We start from the raw sequence: 12,155 nt of genomic DNA on the forward strand, positions 1-12,155 counted from the left end.
TCTGTATAAGGCTCCTGTGAGACGTCTCTGTGAAGTCTGTGTATTATCTCTGAGAGGTCCCTGTGTGGGGTGAGTGTGGGTCACTGTGTGGAATCAGTGTGAGTCCACGTGTGAGGTCACTGTGGGTCCCCGTGTGGAATCAATGTGGGTCCCCGTGTGGGGTGAGTGTGGGTCCCTGTGTTGGGGACTTTTAGTGAGGGGCCCTCCATTGCTGGCCTTTCTGCACCTCACAGCAGAAGGGCAAAGGGACTTGCACCTTCTTGTTTCTTGCTGTTCTGTCAGTGTCCCTCTGTGTCACTTCTCTCGACACGTGCCTTGGGCGTCCAGCACCCTCAAACCCAGCACTCATCTCTTGGTGCCCCTGAGAGGACCCGGCAGCAGTCAGGCTCAGGGTCTCCGCTCTGTGCCACCCTCTCCTGAGCTCTGGAGGTTGTTCTGTGCTCTGGGTTCCAGCTCCTCCCTCAGGCCCTGGCTGTGCCCCCAGTGCTGTGTCCAACCTGGAGGATGGAGCCCAGAGGTGAGACCTGGCTTCAGGGAGAAACCACAGCACAAGCAGGCCTGTGCCTGCTCCCCCCCTGCAGGTCCTGGTCCCACATGTTGGGGTCCTGACAGGCATAGGGCAGGGCCATTCAAGCTGTCACCTGGATCAGGGGACCCTCCTGGAGCAGGACTTTCCACCACGGGAGTGACTGTGACACAGAGCCCCAAATTGCTCTGTAGAATTGCTCCTGTCTCCCTGGTTTCCTGTGTGGACGGGCCGGAGAGGAAAGCTGACGGCACCCTCGTTCTCCACAGGTCACTTCCCACCCACTGAGTGACACATCCTGTCTGCTGGCCTCTCCCCTCTCCAGGCTCTGGGGTGAGCAAGGCTGATAGCAGGTGAGACTTGCTACGACCCCAGCACAGTCCCTGAGCCTGTTAAGTCCCACCTGTCCCCTGGGAGCCTCCTTGGGCCACACGTTTAGGTAAAGGTCACACACCGCGAGTCTGTCGTGAGCCTCAGTCCTGTGAAAGTTGATTAACTACCTTGTGGGGCAGTGAAGCTTCCCTGCTTGGCGGCTCCGCGGCCTCTGGGAGCCTGACCCTCTGTGGAGGGGAGCTCCAGGCACCTTCCCTCTGTCTGGGCCCTGGGAGCTGGAGTCGGGGGAGAGTCTGGGCTGGGGCCACCGTGAGCCACTGGCCCCTAACTTCATTTCTCTGGGCCGGTACACGGTGGTGGGACGCCAGGGGCTCCTTGGTCACTGTGCCATTTATGGGCACCTCTGCCACTTGCCTCCGTCCTCTGCATCCCACCCTACGGGCACATGACAGACAGTGAGGTGACTGCAAACACAGTCACGTCCCTGCTTGCTCCCTGGGGGAGGTGGACACTGTGAGTAGGGCTGTCCTCTCCTCTGGGGCATGAGTGGACGGCCTTTGGCGGCCTCCATGGTCCTCACCTCACACCCTCAGAGCTGGGAGTGCGTGGTCTTTGTTCTCACCGCTGCTCCAGACTGTGAGAAAGGCAGAGGCCGGGTGACACTCCCAGCCCATCTCAAACCCAGCTCCATCGGGGAGAGAAGTAGCTTCCAGGGCAGGCATCATCTATCCCCACCAAGACATGGGGGCAAGGTTTCTGCCACCTCTGGACTCTGGGCTAGCACTGCCCCCAAACTCCCCTCCTTATTCTGACATGTGAACTTGTCTGTGACCCTTTCTGGAGCCTGAGGGGAATTTCAGCCTCTGCAAACCCCTCCCCTACAGTCCCACAAGTTCAAGGTAGAGAGAGAGCAGGAGAGGACTGAGCCGGTTCCTGAGAAGGGGGAGGTCTTTAGGTTTAGTTCACCTTGACACGTCCTGAATGCTGTTGCTTGTTTCTGTAATGCTGCTATTATGGAAACTTAAGTGCAGTGAGGGAATTGAGGTGAGGATGAGTATTCCACGCTGGGATCAACCTCCCTCCATGACCCCATCCCATCCGGAAGCCAGAGCAGGCACCTGGGAAGAGTGGACCCTGATCCCTTCCCTTCCCCCGAGCAGGGCACAGACAGAGACCACCACCTCTCAAGAGAAAAAACATGTATTTTGGGAAACAATAAAAATTGTGGTAGGAAGAGAAGCCATTATCACATAGATGATCTGTTAACGTGAGAAGAAGCAGGTTTTCTTTCCATGAACTGAACTTTTTTTGGCACTACTTTCCTCCCAGGAAAGGCATGAGAAGCACACTCTGGCTGACCAGAGGGAACACATTTTTGAGGACATGTTGGGTGATGGCGCAGGTGGCCTGAGTCACCGGCCACCCTTGGTCCATGCTGGCAGCGTCTGACTGGGGACTCCAGTTCCCTGGGTGGGAAGGCTGACTTGTCGCCCCTGCCTGTGGTATGCCTGCTCTTGTTAAGGTAGCTGTGGTCCTTGGGGCTGGCTTGGTGACTGTAGGCTGTATCTTTCAACACCCTTCTCTCTTCTGAAGAGGAGAGAACCCTGTGGTAGTGGGAGTGCCCCTCTGCTGGGGCCTGGAGCTGTTCTGGGTGCTTATTTAACTTTGAGGCACAGAGTCCTTGGTGAAGCCCCAGTTTCTCTCTTAGGACCTGTGCAACAGCTCTTGGAATCGCACAAGGGTCAATAGCCCTGCTATTGAAACCTTTGATTGGTTTCTGCTGGTGAGCAGTGGCTGATGCAGACTTGCCTTTTTGAAGGGATTCTTCTATTCCTTTGCCTTTTTTATCGTGGCTAACATACTGCCTCATCCTATTTTGGCTTTCTGGTGAAAGCTGTCTCTTCCCTGGTGAGAGTTGGGGGTGTTTGCTCCCAAGGGACTCTCCTCTTTCCCTGACCTGAGAAGCGTGGCTCATCCCACTTGCTTGCGAAGCCTTTAGTCCTGAAGACCTTTCTTTATACTCTCCTGGTTTGGGCTTCCAGTTGTCCTCCCTCCCCTCAGTCGAGGCAAACTGGCCCTTACACGGATCCGTAACTTTTGGTTTCCCGGGTTCCTGTTGTTGCTGGTTGCTTCTCGTTTCTTCATGGTCTCCAGGTTGGAGGCTCCTAACGCACCTCCACTCCTCAGCTGGGGCAGGCATGTTGCTCTGGCTTTTAAATGGGTCCTGAAGTTGTGTTGTTTTGAATTTCTGCTGCCCCCGGCTGCTCTGTTCACTGACGTTGAGGTCATATGGCACCGCCTGGAAAGCTGGTGCGTCCTCACTAGCGTGTTCCCTCTGGGAACTAGAAAGAGACCTGTGAGAAGCCAAGATGTCTGAAGAAAGGAGCACATCAGTGTGATGGTCTTGAAGGAGCACATTGGTGGCAAAGTCCTGGAGGCGCATGCCAGTGGCATAGTCTTGAAGGAGGATGTTACTGTGAGAGTCTGGAAGGAGCTCACCAGTGGCACGGCCTTGAGCCACCTGTGTTTTAAGGCATGGCTCCTTTGGATGTTGGGCAACTGACTTTGTTGGTGGTGACAGGGTTTTCCTAGTGGCTGGAAAGCCCAAGACAGGCCCATTCTCCCAGCTTCTGCCCATGAGGTTGACTGTGGGCATCTGATAAGGCAGTCTGCCCTCCTGTCCAGTCAGAGGGGCCTCTGAGGGCCCATACCTGTCACCAGGTGAAGTCTTTCCCAGGGCCCTCTGGATTTCTGTATGCTCAGGTGAGGGAACAGGGAGAGGACTCACCAGGGTGGGAACTGTTGCTTTTGTTATCACTGTCATTCCCTGATGGGGCTGAGGTTTTCCAGAGAGCTTATTAGCAAAGTTGGCTTTTGAGTGTGCTCTAGATTGACAGGTGGCAGAGGGGGAAAAGGTGGACCTTGGAGAGGACAAGGGTTGAGCCCCACCTGGCTTGAGATTTATGGGCTCAAAGGCCTGGTTGGGTAAGCCCCACCTGTGCCTTACCCGCCACCTTAAAACATGTGCTTCCAGCATCTGCCGAATGCTTGGACTGAGGAAGGAAAGCTCGCGGGAGGAGTTTACACAGGGTTTCCAATACTTCGAGGATGCTAGATTTCTGATTTCCTCGTGAGGGTGGGGCTTATAAGAAGCACAGTTGGCAGCAAGCCAGGATTGACGCACAATCACAGGTGTCATACCTTGATTAATCTGCCTCGACTTTGTGCTCAAATGGGCTTTCAAGAATTTTTCTAGATGTTTCTTCTCTGGGCTACTGGGTAAACAGTTTCCAGAGTTACTCTTCAAGGGCCTCATCAAGTATCTTTCTGACTCCTTTTCAGAGTTTCTTGGCAGAAACTTGACTGGGAGGCTGGTCCTGGAGGAAGCTTTTGAGATCCTCCTCAGATATGGCCTTAGACCCTTGCCGAAATCCTGCCCTGGTTGGAATTGCATTTGACCCTTCCTGTGAGATCTCCTAGGGCACCTGGACCTTGTCTTCTGTCGGTCCAGTCTCCTTTTGCCCGTAAAAGCAGAGGGCTGCCAGGGTCCCTGCTTGCCCTGTGCCTGATGAGTCCCTAAAAATTGGCACTGATAGGAGCTCAATTCCAGAGACAGAGACAGGTGGATACTGCAGGCCAGGCCCCTCTTGCTTTGCTGTTTGATGAGCCTCTTTTGAAGATGTTGCTTCTGGAGATCAGGGCCAATTAAGTCCTCACGATGAATGGAAACTGCTGACTTTCGGGCCTGGGAGCATCCCCTGTCTTGAGGAAGGGTGAGAATGAGTTGGTTAAAGCCTTTCTGAGACCTTTTGACCACAGAGGGTGAAGGCTCCCCACTTTTCAGTTGCTTCTGCAACAAGGGGCATTTCAGACATTGAGTTTCAGCTGGGATAAAATATAGTGTCTTGTTCTGAAATGTAGGACAGTCTAGTCCACAGGTACTCATCTGGGGTGGAGAATAAGGTGGTCTGGATAGGAGAGAAGATGGGAGGTAGGGCTGGGCCTGGATCTGAGCCAGAGGTGGGGGCTGGCAGGGAGGCAGGTTTTGAGTGAAAGGCTGGGGTGGGACCCCCGGGCAGGGCAAGACTGGGGCCTGGGAAGCACCTAAAGGTATTCTAGGTTGAATTGAAACTGAGAAGCCATGAGAAACTCCCCTGAATAAAACAAAGGGTGCCGGCTGTTGAGCAGAGCTCCTAACGTCCACCAGCGACTCGCTGGGCAGAGAGGGGAGACCCCAGTAGAGCCGGCTGTATTTCTGTTCCAAGTGGTCCCTCAAGACCTCGGAGTGTAAGAGCTGCTGAGGACCAGGTAGCTGCTCTAGCTGCTCTGTTTTGTCTTTCATGTTCCAGAAAGATTGAGGGGTTGTGTTGTCCTGCTCAGCACCCAGTGATTTCCACATATTCCCTAACGTGTTCAGGCGGTAGTCTGAGCTCATTTGTTCTGAGAATGACCCGTCCTTTTCTTTCTCCTTACAAGTGTTTAGATTTACTTTCTTGGTGATTAGGAGCTCCAGCAGCCTCTGGACTTCAGGGTTGTCAAATAAGGGGCTACCAGTCTCTACCTGCTTGTCTGTGGGCCCTCCCGAGAACGGGGCCCCTGGTGGCTGGTGGGACAGGTGTTCTTGCCAGGACTTACTCTGTGATGAGGTGGGGAAGAACAAGGCCTTGGTAATCTTCCACCAGAAGGACAGGAACAAAATGTGATAGCATGCGAGGCCAAGACTCAAGATGGCTGCAGTGGTAGATGCCAAAAAAGAATTACCTGGAGGTGAGCTCTTTGCAACAGTGCCAAGGGTGACTCTCTTCAAGTTGCATTGGTCTTGAGGTTCTGTTGACAGGGTGGAGGCCACAGGTAAAGAGCCCTGGGTCAGAGGAACCAGGGCAGCTGATGGGCACACGGCAGGAACATCGTCTTCTGCAGGTTTCCTGCAGGGCTGGTGGGCTGCAGCAGGCGCTGCTTTGCCCACCTCACCGAGGGGGTCTTGACAGGAGAGCTGATGGAAGCCGCCCTTGTGAGGGAGCTTGTCCAGGTGGCTGCAGGAGACATGAGGCACAAGCTGCAGCCAGGAGCCCCCCGGGCTAGGAGGGCTGGGCAGGGCAGGCAGGGGTGGACCCCTTTGGGCCCACGGCCCTCCACGGCCCCCATGCTGACTTCACAGTGCTTCTGCTGTCCCTCACCCCAGGGCTTTAGACGTACGCTGTCCTCAGGGCTCCCCCTCACATTTCAGCCCCAGGCTCTCTGCAGCCCAGATGTCACACCATAGGCTTTGGGTGGAAGAAGAACCCAGGAGAGAAGAGAAAGATTCTTTACCTTCGCAGAAATGAAATCAGGTCCCGTGCGTTTTCCAGCTCTTTCAGGGAACTTCTGCAAGCTGGAAATCAGCAGAGTGGGTCATGATGGTGAAGGCAAGGGCCTAGGGGGTCTTACAGGAGGCTGAGTGCAGTGTCCCTTTAAGGGGACACCATTGGGAGATTGCAGCCCAGGCACCAGCGTCCAAAGCCACATGAACCCTGACAGTGATGGTGAAGCTCATGAAAGGGTGTTTCATTTACAAAGTACTTCCATATCCATTACCCCTTGCCGCCCTCACATCCTCCATGTGGGGGAGAATGGGCAGGGGTCACCTTACAGAGGAATCTGAGCAAAGTTAAACAACTTGTCCACGTTTGGACCTGGAGGTCCCACCTCCCAACCCAGGCACTGTTGGTCCACTGTAACCCACATACCCCTGCTGGGCCACACCCTTTTCCAGGCCCCTTACCACTTCATTGTGCACATGGAATCTGGGAGGTATCTGGGTTCTGCTCTCCTTCCCAGGAGCCTCCCTGAGGGTTCTGTTTCTTGAGGGACAGGCCCTGCCACTGGCCTCCTCGGAGCCTGTGGAGCTGGGCCCTCAGGGCTGGGGGAGATGGAGGCTAACCCTCGGGGCACACAGGGATGAATGGCACAACTTACCTTTCACAGCTCTCTTTTTCTCGTTAATCTTGCGTCTCCCCTTCGGCTCCATTTGATGCTGAGAGACAGAACAAATGAGGACCTGGGACCCAATTCTCACTCTCCCCTCTCTAGACAAGCATCAGACACTCAGTGTCCATAACATAATATGACTTTCTACGTTTAACTAACAGAGCTCTGTGGTTTTTCTTTCCTTTCAGTCATTTTTTTTTTAACATCTTTATTGGGGTATAATTGCTTTACAATGGTCTGTTAGTTTCTGTTTTATAACAAAGCGAATCAGTTGTACATATACATATGTTCCCATATGTCTTCCCTCTTGCGTCTCCCTCCCTCCCACCCTCCTTATCCCCCCCCTCTAGGCTGTCACAAAGCACCAAGCCAATATCCCTGTGCCATGCGGCTGCTTCCCACTAGCTATCTACCTTACGTTTGTTACCTTTCACTCATTTTTAAAGAGGATAAAAATATTTTCTGTTTTCCTTCTCTGAAGAACATAAAGAAGGATTTTCAATGTGAGATTCACCCTGGATTTCTTTCGTCACTGTTCCTCTGCTCAAAAAACACACACATTCTCTGAACTACGGATTCATTCTGAGCTCCAACAGGTGGGTCTCTGCTTCCCAAGGCCAGAGCGACTGCAGCGCCAGCTCTGAGGCTCTCAGGGCCTCAGCACTGCCAGCAGATCAGCCCTCATCCGAGACACCTGTTTACAGCTGGTGATCCAGTGCTCACGGGCCTGTCCTCTGGCTGAGATTGAACTCGGTATCCAGTCCTCGACCTCTGGTCACGGTGTGTGAGACTTGCCCTGGAGCCCTCTACCATACCTGGGCAACTGGTCTGAGATCTTTGGATAGAAATCCTAGTGTTCACTCTATCCCCGCCCAGCCTGGCTTGTCCTTACAGGGATGATGTTCTATACTTGAGAATAGATGTCCTATTCTTTCCCATTTCAGGAGTCTCTGTAGTTGACTGAGAAAAGTGGAAATAGCGATAGAAAAGAAAAGAGGATCTTGTGTTTGTGGGTCTGGCCCAAGGGTTCCTTACCTTCCTGATGTTTTCATGTTTCCTGGGAGGTGGTGAAGATACATTATTCTTGAGGTAGCGGAGTAACAGGAAAAAGAGCCCCAGTCCACACAGGAAGGCTAGGATGATGTCACTCACACAGAGAGTGCAACTGGAGTACTGCCAAGTATCAAAAGTGCTTTTCAGAGAAAAGAGAGCATTCTCCATTATCTGAATCACACGGCTGCCAGCAGGCAACTGAGTACAGGGCATGTACTTGGAGACTAAAGCCCTAGGCCTATATCATAGAGCTGTGGTTTGGTCACAAAGGGCTCCTGAGGGTGTGGGAGGGAGTAATAGAGGAGGAGGCTGTACCACGGCCCCTCCCTAAACATCCACCCCACAGCTCTATCCCTGCACCCTCACGGGTCTTCTAGACCTTAGTCAATTTTCTATTCATTCCACCTGGAAATCACGTTTTTCCTGGTTCCTCAGATCTCTTGGGGATCTCGGCTTGAACCCACCATTTTCATAGCCTTTGAAACTCTGAAATTCTCCCAGGATTTTGGCCGTTTCCCGGAGATTTATACTCTCAGAATCTCCTTTGTTCACAATTCCATCGTTATTTCATCTCGCATATTTACATTTAAGTTGTATCAATACTTTCTCAGCAAATTTCAATTATACAATACAGTATTATCAACTCTGTTCACCATGTTGTACATTAGATCCTAAGACTTTCATCTCATACAAAGTTTGTACCCTGTTGCCACCCTCTCCTTATTTCCCCCAACCCTAGCCCTTGGCAAACACCCCTCTGTTTCTATGAGTTTGACTTTTTTCTTTGTAGATTCTGCATATAATTGATAATAGGCAGTATTTGCCTTTCTCTGTCTGGCTTTCTCTTAGCCTGATGTCCTCTAGATTCATCCACATTGTTGCAAATATGAACACCACTTTTCCCATATAAGTTTTTTACTTTCATCAACCCAGAAATAGAACTTTTTTTATACTTAATTTTGAATATTTAATTTGTTATAGTTTCCATCCACCTTTGCCAACTTCACTCAGAATAATTAACACAAAAATTCAAACTAATGATTATTATTTCAAACTTACAAAACCAAGTATAATAAAAAGATAAGTAATTAAACTTCTAAATGATGTTTTGTGTTAGTAACCTTTTATACTTCTGAAGTTAGAAAAGCCTCACAAAGACTGTACACACAGATACACACACACACACACACACACACACACACACACACACACATTTCGACAGACCAATGCAGTATATTCAAATCCAAAAATTAAGCATATCCTCATTTTCTCTAAATCTTTTGTATATTGTCCTGACCACATTTCTTCTCACTCTCCCCAAAATAGACAGTCTCCATTCTCCAGAGTTTAGAAACATGTGTGGAACACCCAGAAGTCAGAAATGGGTTAGGTGAGCTTAAGTTCTAATCTTTAGCGTAGACACTGGGACTGGAGGACCAAGGCCTGGGTTAAAGTCATCTACAGTAGCCTTTTATGATATCCCTAGGGTGTTCTACACATTTTCTTTTCCAGAATACACCTTGCCTTCCCCCTCCTACCCTACCCTCTCCAGACTGTGGAGCTTCGAGTCTTGCCTGTACTTTATAGAGAGGGCACTTTGAGTCTTATAGCAAATTCCCTATAACATCATTGGACATCCCTTTTGGCAGGTGGAATTGGGTATTCACTTAGGGATTGTACTTTTTAATCACTACCTGGTTAATTTTTCTTAATATGTGAAATATTTATTTGGCTATACTGTCATGAATGTACATGTTCAAGAACACATCTCTAGCATCTACTGTTGCTTTTATTACAGGCTCTTCACCTTTTATGATATTGTCACTGGGGCATGACAGTCCTCAGTGTGAACAACTAGGGTACCCGAGGAGCATGGAGGTCCCTAATTTAGACAACTAGAATCAATGGCGATCATGGTGGGTCCTGATTTCTGCTTCATTTGCAGGGGGACTTATGAATGACTAATTGAGAGGGAGAAAATCCTGGGAGCCAGACTCTTGTGGGGTGTTCCATTCAGGAACCCCTGCAGGCTCTCATGGTGAGGTTGGAGAGAGGTGCCCTGGTGGCTCTGGAGGGGATGGGGATGAAGGGGTGGCAATGGAGCTTTCTATGTAGCAGAATCTTACTCTCCAGAGAAAGGACTTGGCCAGAATGCAATTCTGAAATCTCATCCCAGCTAGAGGAAATAAATTCTCCCCCAATTCAGCCTTCTACATCCTTCCTTTCTCATGTGATGCGGTGTGTTGGGGGAACATATCAGCAGGGGATAGGGCTTCAAGGAAATGCTGCAGTCAAGGCAAGGAGTAGGGGCAGGGGAAAGAGCCATATCCCTGGGGAGAGTCAGAAACACTTGTGAAGGCCACACCCTCAAACAGAGGCCCGCTAGAGACTGGGATTTACTGCAAGATTATAGAATGTTTTCCCTCCCTCACAGTTTACCATCACACCTGCAGGCCTCCAGGATAGTTAAGAGTAGATCACTGCCAAAAGAACTGCAAGACACAGACTCAAGCTGAGCAACAGTACTTAGGGAAGCCCCAACATCAAGATGAGAGACAAGGGCCTTCCCTGGTGGTCCAGTGGTTAAGACTCTGTGCTCCCAATTCAGGGGGCCCAGGTTTGATCTCTGGTCAGGGAACCAGATCCTGAATGTCACAACTAAGACCTGGCTCAGCCAAATAAGTAAATATTAAAAAAAAAAAAAAAGAGGAGAGACAAAAACAAGGACATTAGAGGAATTTGAAGCCTTTGGCACCTATGTTACCACAAACATTAAAAACAGAACAACTGACAAAGATCAGAAAATTATATCTACATAAAGGAGGAACTTCCAAGGAGAAATGAATGCTGGTAAAATGAAATCCTTGAGTTTTCCGCTTCTTAATCAATCTAAAAAATAACTTTTTATCAGCCCTGGTGGCCTAATGGATAACATATAACTGTTTTAAGGGAGAGTAGTAACAATGTGTTAAGGAATTATGGCACATGGATAAGTGAAATTAATGACAGCCACGTCACAAGGATGGGAGAAAAGAATTGGGAATGCTATGTTATAAAGTTCCTGAACTCATGAAGTGGTGTGGTGTTATTTCAAGGTGGGAGTAGTTTATTTCAAAAATGCATATTGTAAACTCTAAGGAAACCATAAAAAATTTAAGAAGTATAACTTACACTCTTAAATGAGATAAAATGGAAACATTAGGCGAAAATGGGAACTGGGTACAAGGAACAGTCTGTACTATTTTTGCAACTTTGCTGTTATTCTAAAATTATTCCCAAAGTAGTAGTTTAATACGCTCCTTAAGTGTACTTGCTTAATTATGAAACTATCTCACATAAATTAATGGTGCATCTCTTGCCCTCAGTTCCGAATTTTTGAAAAGTAAAAAATCCTGGAAAAATTAGCACATTTAAGTCAGTTTCTCCACCCCACTCCAGGTGATTCTCTCCACATTGTCCCTCATTTGGCTATATAAATTATTTAGTTCTTTTTAGGATGCTAATACAGCTGTCAGTATAGCTAAGTATGCCCCATTAATGTATGTAACAAAATATGCCCACATAGATTGCTGGATATATGTGCCCTTATTCATGTTTTCAAAGACAAAAAATAAGTAAGAGGATTGATTTTATTCAGGCTTTTGCAATAAGAAGATCAGAATGTCTTGCAGGGTGGTTTTTGCCTTAGACTTTTTTAGGGAAAGTAGGAAAGTTACAGGTGGGGCTGATTTACAATTGGAATTATTTTGCAATTAGGTGAAGTCTCAGTCAGTTAGATGAACAGGAAGGTTCATCTCTGTGTTTGGCTAGTTTGAGAATGACAAACAGTTCTGAGCTCAGCTAATATTTCATGGAACAAAGAAAGGGAAGTTAAAAGATCAGTGCCTGGTCTTATCAGCAGGTTAAAGCAAAAGGGGAAAAGTTGGTGTTTCCCTGGTCACAGATAAACAAGGGAGTGATCTCCAGGTCTTAGGGGAATCCTGAGAAGGCCTGGGTAGCAAATCTTATCTTAAGTGGGGTGGTTCTTTGTGGTACACAAAAGGTGGAGGATTTCAGAAAACAGAGGATAAGGTGATTTCTTAACTGTTGCTATTTTCTGAGATCACAAATCACAGGTAAAATTCAAAACTGTTGGGCCTCAGTTTTGTTCATGACCAAGAAATGTCATTCATTGTTGAACAACACAGAGACAATCATAAACCTTTGAGTGGGTCAAATCTGGGTCTAAGGAATAATCTCCTGAAGACTCTTGTTTGGCGTTGTTACTGCAAAATCA

General features: G+C 49.0%; 1 protein-coding gene across 1 annotated transcript; it reads right to left on the reverse strand.

The window, feature by feature from the left end:
• Positions 1-999: 999 nt before the first annotated feature.
• On the reverse strand, positions 1,000-8,092 carry LOC136124999 (spermatogenesis-associated protein 31E1-like). The gene is made up of 5 exons (XM_065879858.1): positions 7,862-8,092; positions 6,815-6,872; positions 6,170-6,230; positions 2,209-5,892; positions 1,000-1,294 (listed from the first exon to the last, which is right to left on the reverse strand). The coding sequence occupies exons 1-5, from the start codon at positions 8,090-8,092 to the stop codon at positions 1,000-1,002; spliced, it is 4,329 nt and encodes a 1,442-aa protein (XP_065735930.1).
• Between the last annotated feature and the right edge of the window lie 4,063 nt (positions 8,093-12,155).

The sequence above is a fragment of the Phocoena phocoena genome, chromosome 6, assembly GCF_963924675.1.
Source record: "Phocoena phocoena chromosome 6, mPhoPho1.1, whole genome shotgun sequence".
Taxonomy (NCBI): Eukaryota; Metazoa; Chordata; class Mammalia; order Artiodactyla; family Phocoenidae; genus Phocoena; species Phocoena phocoena.

Bases quoted from the DNA above. Each gene is read 5' to 3' on its own strand.
- LOC136124999 (XM_065879858.1), bottom strand. From the start codon at position 8,092: ATGCCCTGTACTCAGTTGCCTGCTGGCAGCCGTGTGATTCAGATAATG. The intron at 6,873-7,861 runs GTAAGGAACCCT...TCTGTCTCTCAG, and splicing joins AACATGAAAACATCAGGAAG to CATCAAATGGAGCCGAAGGG. The intron at 5,893-6,169 runs GTAAAGAATCTT...TGTCTCCTGCAG, and splicing joins CTGATTTCATTTCTGCGAAG to CCACCTGGACAAGCTCCCTC.